The 15824-nt window shown below is 43.1% G+C and overlaps 1 protein-coding gene across 1 annotated transcript in view; it reads left to right on the top strand.

The window, feature by feature from the left end:
• LOC140915208 (scavenger receptor cysteine-rich domain-containing protein DMBT1-like) overlaps positions 1–15824 on the top strand; it is a 194593-nt gene that overhangs the window by 175244 nt on the left and 3525 nt on the right. Inside the window, 8 exon segments of the mRNA XM_073354781.1 lie at positions 91–318; positions 1998–2330; positions 10293–10655; positions 12063–12365; positions 12945–13043; positions 13793–14095; positions 14669–14767; positions 15517–15819. Of these exon segments, the coding sequence (XP_073210882.1) occupies positions 91–318; positions 1998–2330; positions 10293–10655; positions 12063–12365; positions 12945–13043; positions 13793–14095; positions 14669–14767; positions 15517–15819 (2031 nt within the window).

Raw genomic sequence — 15824 nt, 5'->3', positions numbered from 1 at the left:
TGGGTCAGTGATGAAGGTAAAAAAATTGCTTGAGCCCTAGCACCTCTTTCATCACAAATTAAGGGCTGCGTGTTCGTGTTTATTCCAAAGCTACCTGGGGATCAGTTTGTCATAATTCCTATGACATGAATAATGCTGAAGTTGTGTGCAGACAGCTAGGATGTCAACAGGCCATTTCAGCACCAGGAAATGCTTATGTTGGTCAAGATACCAGAAGTAGTCTCCTGGATAAAGTGCAGTGCAAAGGGAGTGCTCTCAACGGGGGGTGGTACAGACATAACTGTGATCACCACAAAGATGCTGGTGTCATCTGTTCAGGTACCTTCTGATTTTTTTTATGCATGTTAAGTATTTACTGTTGCAAATCAATTATTGTTGAGTGATACATTAACATGTTATGGGCAAACATATTAGCTGCAAGAAGCTAGTTTAAGTAATCTTCTTTGAGCTCTGGAAATTGAGATGCATTTCTGAATCATCAGAATCTTTGTTAATAGCATCCTTAATTCCTGTGTTTGGACTTGTGCAGGCTACTCATGTTGGACCTCCAGCTTAGCTGAGTTCCCTGATGACTTTTATCCACTCTTATGCTCTCTCATCACGGCTGCCTCCATGGTCAACTCCCTCAGTTTAATTCTCTACTCCACACTGGACTTTTGTCCCATGCTTTTACCACACTGTGCTTCCCACCAGTCCCAGGCCTGGCTCACTCCTCATTTACTGCCTCAGCGGCTGCTCCCACACTGCTGAATGCCTGGGGATAGGAAATCCTGGGACAGCAAGTTTCTACAGTTGCAAATTCATAGCCTTATCTTTCAACTCTGCCATATTCTTCATAAAACAACTTCTTCTCCTTCCTCCCTGAGTTCAATGCTCACAAAACCCACCAGCTGTTTGCTGCCTTCCTCTCTCAAACCCTTCTTCCGCATTCCCTCTCTGCGTAGGGGAATCTCAGCAAAGTGAAGTGTGTCAAGCTCCAGTGTGACCTTCCTGGATTTCCCTCTCCCATCACCCTCCCTTCTCTTCCCTGTCTCCAGTCTATCCTCCGTTTCTAACCCCTCAGCACGTTACTTCCATTCTTTAACCTCCAGCCTACTGCCTTTCCTTCCACACTACCGCTTTCACTCCCTCATACCAAGCCTTTCCCACTCCTCTGGCTCACTTCCCTCTCTTTACAAACATGTCCTGGTATTGTCCATCCTTAACTGACCCTGCCTGTCTCTCTTGCATTCATTCCTATCCAATCCCTTGCTCCAGGCCTGCTCAGTCATCTGTTGTAGCCAGGAAGCTCCTGGTTCTAATTGCTCTCTCAACCACTTGGGCTTAAGAGCTTATATCTCCTGAGTGGAAGAGCTGAGGAAACACTGAAGTCTGCATCTGTATGGTAAAGGATGACCTACATGGTAGACCCAGCCCAGACTACTCTAACCACAAGAGATGTAGCCTGGAGCATAATCCCCTGCCCATATCTGAAGTGACAGTGGGCAGTGCTGTATGCATCTGATTGCAAGGGCCTGTCAGCAGTAACCAGGGAACAAGAGCAAGAGCCAGGATCAAAGCCCCTTGCCCAGTCATGGAGCAAATGGCAAGAGTGTGCAGAGCTAGCCACCCAATAAGGGGCCAGCAGCTCACCCAGCTGATGGCAGGAATCAACCTGATCATCCTGCCAGGCCAAGCCAAGCAGCAGCCAGCACAAGAGTGAACAGCCTGACCCCAGCCCTACTCCCAGTCCAGAAAAATGAGCAATTGGGGTGGAGCCTCTGGGAGATATGACTGCTCCCTACAAATACATCAGAGGGATAAATACCAGGGAGGGAGAGGAGTTAAGTGCCAATGTGGATGCAAGAACAAATGGCTATAAACTGGTCATCAACAACTTTTGGCTTGAAATTAGATGAAGGTTTCTAACTGTCAGAGGAGTGAAGTTCTGGAACAGCCTTCCAAGGTAGTAGTGGGGGGCAAAAAACCTAACTGGCTTCAAGACTGAGATTGATAAGTGTATGGAGGGGATGGTATGACAAGACTGCCCACAATGGCATGTAACCATTCTGCAACTGCTAATAGAAAACATGTCTCTCTGCTTACTGGCATGCATTTTTTCCAGTGTGTTGAAGATACGTTCTTGAGGCTGGTGAATGGAGAGAACAGGTGTGCAGGCTGTGTTGAAATTTATTACAGCAGATGCTGGGGAACAGTATGTGATGATGGCTGGGACAGGAGAGAAGCACAGGAGATGTGCAGACAGCTAAGTTGTGGAAAGGCCATTTTGGCACCTCAAAGTGCCCATTTTGGCCAGGGCTCAGGCTGAGTTTTCCTGGATGATTTGCAGTGTAGAGGAGATAGACCCTTTGTGTGAATTGTTATCACAGAGGGTGGTTCTTGTATAACTTTGACTTATTAAATTCCAGAACAGGTAACACTGGCATCCTCCTGATGGTCACAGTTTGCCTTACGGCTTGATGTCAAAATAAGTGACTTGACTTTCAAAGGTGCAGAGCATATGGAAGCTCCCACTGATTTCCACTTACGTGCCTAGTGCCTACTATGAATATATGTTCCTCATTGCAGGTACCTATGTTCGAAATTTTTGGCTTAATTGTAGAACTGTGGCTATTGCAAATTAATTTCAGTTTGGAAATCATTGCATAGGATAAAATACTAAATAAATCATGCTCATTTTTTTGTTCAGGGTTAGATTTTTTTACTTCATTTGTTTTCATTTTAGCCTTTAATTCATCATTTTTCAGCATAAATGGGCAACATTTGATTTTCCAAGTTGAATAAATGCAGAATGTATGTCTCATTCTAACATGGTTTAAGCACAATTCTTAAATGCTTTTTAGGTTTTCTGAGTGGTTCCTATGCTGTTTACTGAATTGATCTGTCACATATCTGATTTTTTTTCTATACTATATTGATTGCTTATTACCAAATTGTAGTTCCTGTCTGGCCTAATGAGTACATTTTGCTGTTTGGAAAACTGAATGAAATACAAACAAAAAACTGTACATTTCCTGTGCATTTTTGGACACAGATTTGCTCTGCTTGCAGCTCCTTGTATGGTAAAGTACTAGTCAACATGATTAAGCATGATAGATCTGGGCTCTAAGGCCCTAATCTAGTAACCTGATCCACATGATCAGGCTCAGCAATCTGTCCAATTGCAAGATCATAGCCAAAAAAAAATTGTTTTCTTTTTAAATGAATAAAAAACTTGGACCATGCAGTGGAAAGTTTTTTAGTGTGCATCATTGTATGTGTTAACCAAAGCACTTGATCAGTGCCCTCCCTATGTCAAACTTCAAACAGGCTTTCTTTGTTTCATAAGTGTTTGTTGTATTTGTCTAAGAGGTCTGAGTTATTATAGGAGACAAGGAAGTTGTTACATGCCAATGCTGCGAAGATCAGTAGAAATGTCTTTCTCTGCGGTTTTCCCCTGCAGGAAATCAAAACTTATCTGTTAAACTGAAACTTAACCTTTCGAAACTTTTAGCTTATTATTACATTAAACTGTAGATACGTTTTTGGCAATAAACTAGCTCCTTAAAAATATTATCTGCCAGAAAATAAAGATTGATTGATCTTTCCCTAATCCTTTTCCTTTACAACTGTTATGGAAAGTACTTGCTCTCCAAGAGCCTGACTGTGTGAAGTCTTGAGTGCCCCCTGCAAGGTGCCGATAGTCCTCAGGTTCCCCCATTGAAATCAGTGGGACTTGAAGATGCTGCAGCAGCTCATCTGGCACCACCCATTGCAGGACTCTAAATGCTACTTCCAGAAATGTACACGCTGAATAAGAAATATAAAAGGGTGGTCTTTAACATCATCGCTGGAACCATCTCCTAGAAGACACCACCGGCAGGCATCATCCCATAGCAGTTCGACTCAGAGGGCTGGAGTCTTAGGCACTGTAAACCAGTGTCACTTCATTGAAGTCAGTAGAGTTACATTGACTTATACCAGCTGAGGGTCTGACCAGTGGGGTCATTTCAGAAAAATTTGGAGGGTGGGTAGAATGGGTGTTGCTTTCCGAATGACCACAACCAAAATTAGCAGGGTAGTGGAAGACATAATGGAGCATATAGACCTATGAAAAGTCAGGGGGCACAAACCAAAGTCAGGGTTGGCAACAGCCCCTTGGCCCCATAACAAATGATGCCCCCCAGCCTTGTAATCCATTGGTATGCGCTTGGCTTTTTGTACTTGCCAATAGGGGATCTCTAGATTCTGGTCCATTTCTGCTCTGTAGAAATAGAACTATAGGAAAATGGAAAGGTGGAAAATTTCCTAGCTTTAAAATATCCCTTTTCTCTCTGAGTGCACACATCAAGCTCCCTTTGATGTAAGTGGCTGTTCTCTAGGAACACTGAGGAGAGAATCTAACTCTGTCTGTGGAAGAAGAAATTATTTTTAAAAAATTAAGATGAACTAAAACCAGAGTTATTATAAACAAACCTTTGCAAAAAAACATGTTTTAAATGTATCCCATAGCGCATTTGTTTTGTAAGAATCCATTAAGTTAGAGAACAAAGATCTAATTGCACAGCACACCCTTCAGATCGGTAAGTATATAAATTCTGAAACATGTTTCATTAGATTCACAGGAAACTCAGTCACACTTTGATGGTTTAACTCCTTCTTCATGAACTTTTCTCAGCCCACAGAAATGTTGCATTAATTTACTGAAAAACAAAGCGTCAGTTATGTTCTTTTTTCTTTCCAAGAAATGTCACTGAGACTGAAGGAGCAAATGTGAGAGTCGTATTGAAATATATTGTAAAGGAAATTGGGGAACAGTCTGTGATGTCTGGGACTTAAATGATGCACAAGTGTGAGCAAGCCATTTCAGGACATGTTTATTTTGGTCGAGGTTCAAGAAATATTCCCCTTGGTGACATGCAGTGCAAAGAGAATTAATTCTATCTTAGGCAGTGTTTGCACAAGGGCTGACCCTCATAAAGCTGTCGGCATAACGCCAACATCATTTGTTCTGTTACAGTCTGATTTCACTTATAAAGGGAATAGTCTGGTTTTTGCAAACTGATTTTAATCTGAATTCCTATCCTTGGAGGAAGCAATGCTAAACTGCTTGTTCAATTAGTCATTTCATTGAGAATATTCAGGCTTTTAACATTTTAGACTAAATCCTGAGGTCTTTATTCAGGAAAGACTCCTATTGATTACATGGGAGACTTGCCTTGGTAAAGACTTCAGGTTTTGTCCAGAATCATTTGTGATTTTTCCCTAAATTCCTTATTTTACTATAGTGAGAGCAGTGTTTGTTTTTCTAGGTTGACTAATAGGGCCTCATTCCCCATTCATTGATACTAGTGTATATCAGGAATAACTCCTGTGAAGTCAATGGAGAATCAGGCCCATAGAATTAATGTCTCTTTTTCAATGGGACTGGGACTGATGACTCTTTAGTTTTTCACTTATTTCACTTATACAAAGTTGGAACACCTTCAACAGGAGAGATTGAGAGACATCCACTCCGGAATATCTAATATCCTGGTGATTAGAGACCTCACCTCACATGTGAGAGGCCTGTGTTGCAGTCTCTGCTTCTGAGTGGAGTTTTAAATCTGGGTCTACCATATCCCAGTGAGTGCCCTAAACACTGGGCTAAAGAGTCTAAGGTGGGCGGGAGGGAGGGAGTTCCGCCATCACCGTATCCTCCTCCTTGGTTTTTGTGAACATAACCCTTCATTTCTTCTGCTTTTATTAAAAATACCCAAGACATTTTGTTCAGCCTGCACCTCAGAGTTTGATCCAAATGGTAAGAAACAAAGTTCATGAAGTTGTACTATAGGGACTATGAGGTAGACAATATGGGTGACCTTTAAGTGGTGTCTTGAGCTTGTGATACATCCACAGTATGATGATCATACTTTTGAGTGAACACCTAATGTGTAACTAATTCCTTTCAGAGCAGCAGCCGGGTTAATCTGTATTTGCAAAAAGAAAAGGAGGACTTGTGGCACCTTAGAGACGAACCAATTTATTTGAGCATGAGCTTTCGTGAGCTACGGCTCGCTTCATCGGATGCAGTGAGCTGTAGCTCACGAAAGCTCATGCCCAAATAAATCGGTTCGTCTCTAAGGTGCCACAAGTCCTCCTTTTCTTAGTTCCTTTTAATAGTTCCAGGGTTAAAAGGGAGCAGAAAGCAACAGGATCTCCACGGCTGTTTTCCAGCAATAAATGATGACACACATGGCAGGTTGAAGATTATGACAAATAAGCATAGATTGGAAGAGCCCCAAAACTGCTCTGATCTACCTTGGACATGGCATAGAAACAGCTCCAGTGCCACAGGATCATAGAATCATAGAATCATAGAATATCAGGGTTGGAAGGGACCCCAGAAGGTCATCTAGTCCAACCCCCTGCTCGAAGCAGGACCAATTCCCAGTTAAATCATCCCAGCCAGGGCTTTGTCAAGCCTGACCTTAAAAACCTCTAAGGAAGGAGATTCTACCACCTCCCTAGGTAACGCATTCCAGTGTTTCACCACCCTCTTAGTGAAAAAGTTTTTCCTAATATCCAATCTAAACCTCCCCCACTGCAACTTGAGACCATTACTCCTCGTTCTGTCATCTGCTACCATTGAGAACAGTTTAGAGCCATCCTCTTTGGAACCCCCTTTCAGGTAGTTGAAAGCAGCTATCAAATCCCCCCTCATTCTTCTCTTCTGCAGGCTAAACAATCCCAGCTCCCTCAGCCTCTCCTCATAACTCATGTGTTCCAGACCCCTAATCATTTTTGTTGCCCTTCGCTGGACTCTCTCCAATTTATCCACATCCTTCTTGAAGTGTGGGGCCCAAAACTGGACACAGTACTCCAGATGAGGCCTCACCAATGTCGAATAGAGGGGAACGATCACGTCCCTCGATCTGCTCGCTATGCCCCTACTTATACTGATCAGGGAACAGACACTTCCTCCTGTGTGGGCCATCATCATTTATGAGAAACTGTTTAATTACTATACCAGGTCTAAGATCAAAAACAATTAATTGAAAGGCAGGACAATGTTCATGAATAAACAGAGATATTCACTCCAGGCTAAACAGGAGCCAAAGCCACTTGGAGAAAATTCAGGTACCAATGAGCAGCGGAGTATTTTGTTTCACTGGAGTGTTCTGAGACAAGGTGGGAATTTGTTAATTGAGACCTTTCCACAATCTTTTGATGTAATTCCTGCAATAATAGACTCCTCCAGTGTGACACTTTGGCATTTGGAAAGCTTATTAGTTGATGTTATGCCATCCTTACTTGGTGTCATTACATCTGAAAGCCACCACTTCCTGGAACAATCACATCAGAGTGACCACAAAGGTATTTGGTGGCTGTTTGGAATCAGTCCAATGTCTTCTCTGAAGCGATAGCCATCTGTGGATATCTAGATCTATAGATGTACATTGTTACATTGTGAAATGAAAATAACCTCCTGGGAAAACTTCCTTGGCATTGACTTGGAAGTGCAAGAAGCAAGATCAAATTACATGGCACGCCCTCTCCTATATAGACTAGAATTCATATAAATTCTGAGACTACATCTGTTTAGGTAAGCAGAAAACTCTGTGAAAAATGGGACCTCAAATGATTTTCACCTGGATGCTACTAATAAGTGCCGCTATCTTGCATGACCCAGGTATTATGTCTAAAATTTATCAGATGTTTTTCTCATTCTTGTATAAAAATATTAAAGGCTGGATTTTATTACAGGCGTAGATAGACGTGACTTGTTGGGAACTGATGGCAACTGAACCTAATAGAAGTAAAAATATTACTGAAAATTGCTAAATGGCTTAGTACAATGAAACTTCTATTTCAGTTTATCTCTTGGTGCCATGACTGAGGTCAATTTCCCAGAGAGCATATTCTAAATTGGAAATGGAAAGCAGTAATGTTGGTGATTTTTTTTTCTGTATTACAACCATTGCAGGGGAGTGCCGCATTTCAGGAACATCAGTTAGGTCACCCAGTAGATTTGAGGTTCTAAAATGTATATAGAGATGACAAGGAGCAGAGTGTCAGAGACGAGGAGACAAAACAGCAGCATATAGGTTAAAAATACTGAGCCTTTGTTTCTTCAAACTTTACATCAAAAACTTCAGGTAATCTTGTTAGCTTGAATAAGAGATTCTGATCTCAAAGGATAAGCATGGATGTTACTGATAAGGGCTTGTCTATCAATTAGAAGAAGAAATAGATGAATGTACTTAGTTTAGGATGAAAAAGATGGTTACATTTAATTAGGTCTAAAACAAGAGAGAAGCCGCCCTTAGCTGTGTTCATCATCAAAGAGGATTAAAATGGACTACAAGGAGGTGGTCAAATCCAAGCACAGCAGAAATCTAATAATCTTTGTCTTTATTCAATGGATTCCCATTGTGACTTGACCTGACTTCACTAGGATCTGATGTGATTTAATCAGATTAGGTCTTTAAAGCCTCTATTGGTATTTCAAGTGATCTCGGAGTGGGAAAATTGTGAAAAATTCATGTGGGACCTAAAATCCTGCAAACTCAAGACTTCAATATCATTGAGACTACTCAAATGAGCAAAGGCTTGCAGGACTGAGTCTCTGATAAGCAATGTAGCTTTTATAAACAGTACAATAGAATCTCGGAGTTAAAACCCCCTCAGACATGGAGGTTGTAGCAGTGTACAATGCAAGTGCTGTAACTCAGTACTTTAGGAGATAAAGGTGATAGGACCCGAAGGGTATGTCCTCATTGAAGTTAGCCTGGGATGATCTGCACCAGGGTCTGAGCACGTGGGTTAGCGTAGCCCAAGTGTGAGCAGCCAGGCTGTAAAGCCATACCCGAGTTACTGTTTTCAGAGTAGCAGCCGTGTTAGTCTGTATGGTTCTGCACACCACCATGTATGTCACTAGGATTTCTGGGGACATGACCCATAGTCCTTTGTGCCGCAGTAAGCTGAGCCACTCTATCGTTCTTTCCCAGTGAATTGTAAGAGAACTTGTCTGCCCTTCTGGGCACAGGAAAAGGCATTTGAGGATTATCAGCACTCAAATGATTTAGCCTGTGTCCTCACTGCCAAGGAAGCAGGTTACCAACCCAACTGAAAGCAGAACCAGTCTCTAGCGCATACCTCCAGCCATGCATACTAGCCCAAGTTGAAAGAACCATTAAACTTGGATCAGAGAGGCAACACTCAGTTAAGATCCTGGGCAAATTCTGCAATGAAGACCTCAAGAGGCGGTAGAGCACCAGATAGTCTTTGATCTTAGTTATCAGTAGCGTCCTTTCTTTCTTCATCCATTATACTGTCTCAGAAGCTTTTACCCCATCTTTTCAGTTTCTTCATCATTTATTACTTCAGAATGCCACTACGAGATATAATTCACTATAGCTGACACACTAGCCTATGGGTGAAAAAATTATCACATTAATTATCATTATGTTATGATCATCATTTTAAAGATAAGGACAAAGATTATATATTAGGAATTAAGATAAATTTTACAGACACTCTCTTTATGATCACACATAAAGATATGCATATTGTTAAGTTACTAGTATTTTCCCACCATATATTTATATATCCACTCCCTATTTCCCCCTTAAACTTCAATATGTTTCTAAAAATTGCTTAACATTTATATAGCCAGCAGTCAAATGATGGTTTAAATAATTTTTTGAGTGCAGAGGAAATTACTCATTTGGTTTTTTTTAACTTGTTTATAAAGTGCTATGCACATATAGAGCACAAGATAAATATCAAACAAAGAAACTGATTATTTTCAGCTGTGATTAATAATTCAAAGTCTTAGAGTCAATGCAGATCACCAGATACATACAGGTGGATGTATTTGATTCCTCACAAACCCTGTCTGGGTATTTTTGTGGTCTAGGAGAGACACCAACAGGTATCAAGTACTTGGACTCAACTCCTATATGCCACTCTCCCCAGAGAACCGAGTGCTGATGGTGTGTCTGGTGGAAAGTGGAAGGACCGAAGCATGATCGCATTGCACTCCAGTAATCCCCAGCTAGTGGCCAGTACCTTGGAGACCATTAACAGGGCAGGCCCAGACCAATGGGTTTGGGGCCAGGCAAAGAATCCAGGAACCATTACTGACTTACTAATGACTCTTCACTCAACTACATTCAGCGGAATCTGTTCATAATAAAAGATCTAGCCATCAATGGGATTTCTGTGATTAAAAAACAAATAAACACACAAAAAAAAACCTTCATCCAGTTAACAGATCCTAGTAGATATAACAGAACTAGGACCTTATTTTCTCTCATGTCTCTTGTCAGCCTATTCGGTTTACACGACCTCAACTCAACTGGGTATTTCCACATCACTGAGACTGGTGAATGGACAGGATGGGTGTTCCGGTCGCGTTGAAGTCGATTACCATGGAAGCTGGGGAACAGTCTGTGATGATGCCTGGGACATAAATGATGCAGAGGTTGTGTGCAGGCAACTTGGGTGTGGCCAGGCCATTGAGGCCCCCACGAATGCACGGTTTGGTGAAGGCTCTGGAAGTGTTCTCCTGGATGACGTGCAGTGCAGAGGGAACGAATCCTCTCTGTGGCAGTGCTCGCACCAGGGTTGGGGCACACATAACTGTGCTCACCATGAGGATGCCAGTGTCATCTGCTCAGGTACTCGCATTTGTATTATTTTTACCTGAAATGTATTTTAGAGGAATAACATCCAAACCTCCAAGTAGGAAACTCACCATCAGAAATTGGTCCTGAGCCATCTGAGGGCAAGAGTGTGTGTGTGTGTGTTTGTGGCTTCACTGAAGTCATGTTGCCAAGTAGGCAGATGGAGCTCAGTTGCCCAGTGATCCATACAAAGACCTGGGAGGATGGCGTGTACTCCGTTAACATCGCATGACTTCAACGGTCTTTGGGATTTCTCCTTTACTTTCCTCAAGTGGGAGTGCAGAAATCCTAGTCCCCCATCAAGAACTTGAACTCTATGGTGTAAAGAGAAGCATGGAAAGGTTTCCTCCAAGCCGGAAACTGATCTAATGGGTTTTCCCAGAGCAATGAGCAATAAGACACATGGTACAAGCTCATCTCCCATATATCCAAATTCCTTTCCCCAATTGCCTGGCCCAGACTTACTTAATTTTGGCATTAACATAACACTTGGGTCACTGTCTCGTTAAGTGTCCTCCTCTCTGCCGATCCACAGAGGATATGAGTGTGTTACAACCCCTGCAGGAGCCTTTTGAGTCTCAAAATCAACCTTCAGCACCTCGTACTTTTAGCTCTGGAGGTTGTGCTTCAACCTCTGGTGTATTGAGGAGGTGGACGCTGTCATGTGAGACCAGGCTTGTCCTGAATTTCAATTGCTGTGCCCGACGATGCTTGGGATCAGCTTTTTTGACCAGAAGAAGTAGGTAACCCACTGCTGAGAGTGTGTTACAGGTCTCCCTGTGTGCCCAATCCACTGAGGGTATGAATCTATCCGCTACATTAGCACTCACACGTTCTCCATTTGGGTTTGTAGTTTTGAATATATCTTGTTCTTCATTCACGCTCCTTCGGTGATTATCTTCTAGTTTGTGAATGTCTCTTGTCTTTCATTCTTGCAATTGTACGTCATAAAAAGTATTCAAATGTCCACCTAATAAAGATGGCTTTTAATCATCTTGAATCATTTTTAAGACTGTCCTTATCTTTTTGCATTGCCAGCTCCATCACCTCCAACAAACGGGCCCCCTCCAAGTGGTAAGCCTTTTCTCAGCTGTCCTTTCAATAATGGTCTTCTTCTTATCTTCTCCCTCCTGAGTTAAAGAGGCGCCCATAATTTCTCAGTGCAGTTACTGGGCTCCTCTCTCCAGCATACACACCCGAATTGCCGTGAAATGGCAGAAACCCGCAGAGGTAAATGTTGTTGCCAAAACTATAATACTTATGTGCAAATAATATACAATTTTAGGAAAAGGAAAATATGCGCTTTGTAACTTTCATAAAACCACAGGAGCCAACTTCATAACTAGAAAAGAACCCCGAATTTCAAGAGCTGGGTGAAAATTAATTTCCCTCTGTTTTTCCAAGGACCATTAGTGAGACTGGTGAATGGACAGAACGGGTGTTCCGGTCGCGTTGAAGTCCGTTACAATGGAAGATGGGGAACAGTCTGTGATGATGCCTGGGACATGTCTGATGCAGAGGTTGTGTGCAGACAGCTTGGGTGTGGCCAGGCCATTGAGGCCCCCACGAATGCCCGGTTTGGTGAAGGCTCTGGAAGTGTTCTCTTGGATGACGTGCAGTGCAGAGGGAACGAATCCTCTCTGTGGCAGTGCTCGCACCAGGGTTGGGGCACACATAACTGTGCTCACCATGAGGATGCCAGTGTCATCTGCTCAGGTACTCGCATTTGTATTATTTTTACCTGAAATGTATTTTAGAGGAATAACATCCAAACCTCCAAGTGGGAAACTCACCATCAGAAATTGGTCCTGAGCCATCTGAGGGCAAGAGTGTGTGTGTGTGTGTGTGTGTGTTTGTGGCTTCACTGAAGTCATGTTGCCAAGTAGGCAGATGGAGCTCAGTTGCCCAGTGATCCATACAAAGACCTGGGAGGATGGCGTGTACTCCGTTAACATCGCATGACTTCAACGGTCTTTGGGATTTCTCCTTTACTTTCCTCAAGTGGGAGTGCAGAAATCCTAGTCCCCCATCAAGAACTTGAACTCTATGGTGTAAAGAGAAGCATGGAAAGGTTTCCTCCAAGCCGGAAACTGATCTAATGGGTTTTCCCAGAGCAATGAGCAATAAGACACATGGTACAAGCTCATCTCCCATATATCCAAATTCCTTTCCCCAATTGCCTGGCCCAGACTTACTTAATTTTGGCATTAACATAACACTTGGGTCACTGTCTCGTTAAGTGTCCTCCTCTCTGCCGATCCACAGAGGATATGAGTGTGTTACAACCCCTGCAAGAGCCTTTTGAGTCTCAAAATCAACCTTCAGCACCTCGTACTTTTAGCTCTGGAGGTTGTGCTTCAACCTCTGGTGTATTGAGGAGGTGGACGCTGTCATGTGAGACCAGGCTTGTCCTGAATTTCAATTGCTGTGCCCGACGATGCTTGGGATCAGCTTTTTTGACCAGAAGAAGTAGGTAACCCACTGCTGAGAGTGTGTTACAGGTCTCCCTGTGTGCCCAATCCACTGAGGGTATGAATCTATCCGCTACATTAGCACTCACACGTTCTCCATTTGGGTTTGTAGTTTTGAATATATCTTGTTCTTCATTCACGCTCCTTCGGTGATTATCTTCTAGTTTGTGAATGTCTCTTGTCTTTCATTCTTGCAATTGTACGTCATAAAAAGTATTCAAATGTCCACCTAATAAAGATGGCTTTTAATCATCTTGAATCATTTTTAAGACTGTCCTTATCTTTTTCCATTGCCAGCTCCATCACCTCCAACAAACGGGCCCCCTCCAAGTGGTAAGCCTTTTCTCAGCTGTCCTTTCAATAATGGTCTTCTTCTTATCTTCTCCCTCCTGAGTTAAAGAGGCGCCCATAATTTCTCAGTGCAGTTACTGGGCTCCTCTCTCCAGCATACACACCCGAATTGCCGTGAAATGGCAGAAACCCGCAGAGGTAAATGTTGTTGCCAAAACTATAATACTTATGTGCAAATAATATACAATTTTAGGAAAAGGAAAATATCCGCTTTGTAACTTTCATAAAACCACAGGAGCCAACTTCATAACTAGAAAAGAACCCCGAATTTCAAGAGCTGGGTGAAAATTAATTTCCCTCTGTTTTTCCAAGGACCATTAGTGAGACTGGTGAACGGACAGAACGGGTGTTCCGGTCGCGTTGAAGTCCGTTACAATGGAAGATGGGGAACAGTCTGTGATGATGCCTGGGACATGTCTGATGCAGAGGTTGTGTGCAGACAGCTTGGGTGTGGCCAGGCCATTGAGGCCCCCACGAATGCCCGGTTTGGTGAAGGCTCTGGAAGTGTTCTCTTGGATGACGTGCAGTGCAGAGGGAACGAATCCTCTCTGTGGCAGTGCTCGCACCAGGGTTGGGGCACACATAACTGTGCTCACCATGAGGATGCCAGTGTCATCTGCTCAGGTACTCGCATTTGTATTATTTTTACCTGAAATGTATTTTAGAGGAATAACATCCAAACCTCCAAGTGGGAAACTCACCATCAGAAATTGGTCCTGAGCCATCTGAGGGCAAGAGTGTGTGTGTGTGTGTGTTTGTGGCTTCACTGAAGTCATGTTGCCAAGTAGGCAGATGGAGCTCAGTTGCCCAGTGATCCATACAAAGACCTGGGAGGATGGCGTGTACTCCGTTAACATCGCATGACTTCAACGGTCTTTGGGATTTCTCCTTTACTTTCCTCAAGTGGGAGTGCAGAAATCCTAGTCCCCCATCAAGAACTTGAACTCTATGGTGTAAAGAGAAGCATGGAAAGGTTTCCTCCAAGCCGGAAACTGATCTAATGGGTTTTCCCAGAGCAATGAGCAATAAGACACATGGTACAAGCTCATCTCCCATATATCCAAATTCCTTTCCCCAATTGCCTGGCCCAGACTTACTTAATTTTGGCATTAACATAACACTTGGGTCACTGTCTCGTTAAGTGTCCTCCTCTCTGCCGATCCACAGAGGATATGAGTGTGTTACAACCCCTGCAAGAGCCTTTTGAGTCTCAAAATCAACCTTCAGCACCTCGTACTTTTAGCTCTGGAGGTTGTGCTTCAACCTCTGGTGTATTGAGGAGGTGGACGCTGTCATGTGAGACCAGGCTTGTCCTGAATTTCAATTGCTGTGCCCGACGATGCTTGGGATCAGCTTTTTTGACCAGAAGAAGTAGGTAACCCACTGCTGAGAGTGTGTTACAGGTCTCCCTGTGTGCCCAATCCACTGAGGGTATGAATCTATCCGCTACATTAGCACTCACACGTTCTCCATTTGGGTTTGTAGTTTTGAATATATCTTGTTCTTCATTCACGCTCCTTCGGTGATTATCTTCTAGTTTGTGAATGTCTCTTGTCTTTCATTCTTGCAATTGTACGTCATAAAAAGTATTCAAATGTCCACCTAATAAAGATGGCTTTTAATCATCTTGAATCATTTTTAAGACTGTCCTTATCTTTTTCCATTGCCAGCTCCATCACCTCCAACAAACGGGCCCCCTCCAAGTGGTAAGCCTTTTCTCAGCTGTCCTTTCAATAATGGTCTTCTTCTTATCTTCTCCCTCCTGAGTTAAAGAGGCGCCCATAATTTCTCAGTGCAGTTACTGGGCTCCTCTCTCCAGCATACACACCCGAATTGCCGTGAAATGGCAGAAACCCGCAGAGGTAAATGTTGTTGCCAAAACTATAATACTTATGTGCAAATAATATACAATTTTAGGAAAAGGAAAATATCCGCTTTGTAACTTTCATAAAACCACAGGAGCCAACTTCATAACTAGAAAAGAACCCCGAATTTCAAGAGCTGGGTGAAAATTAATTTCCCTCTGTTTTTCCAAGGACCATTAGTGAGACTGGTGAACGGACAGAACGGGTGTTCCGGTCGCGTTGAAGTCCGTTACAATGGAAGATGGGGAACAGTCTGTGATGATGCCTGGGACATGTCTGATGCAGAGGTTGTGTGCAGACAGCTTGGGTGTGGCCAGGCCATTGAGGCCCCCACGAATGCCCGGTTTGGTGAAGGCTCTGGAAGTGTTCTCTTGGATGACGTGCAGTGCAGAGGGAACGAATCCTCTCTGTGGCAGTGCTCGCACCAGGGTTGGGGCACACATAACTGTGCTCACCATGAGGATGCCAGTGTCATCTGCTCAGGTACT

Source organism: Lepidochelys kempii, chromosome 7 (assembly GCF_965140265.1).
Source record: "Lepidochelys kempii isolate rLepKem1 chromosome 7, rLepKem1.hap2, whole genome shotgun sequence".
NCBI classification, from domain to species: Eukaryota; Metazoa; Chordata; order Testudines; family Cheloniidae; genus Lepidochelys; species Lepidochelys kempii.
The sequence above is the reverse complement of the archived record's forward strand: the minus strand, read 5'-3'. Positions and strand labels throughout refer to the sequence as shown.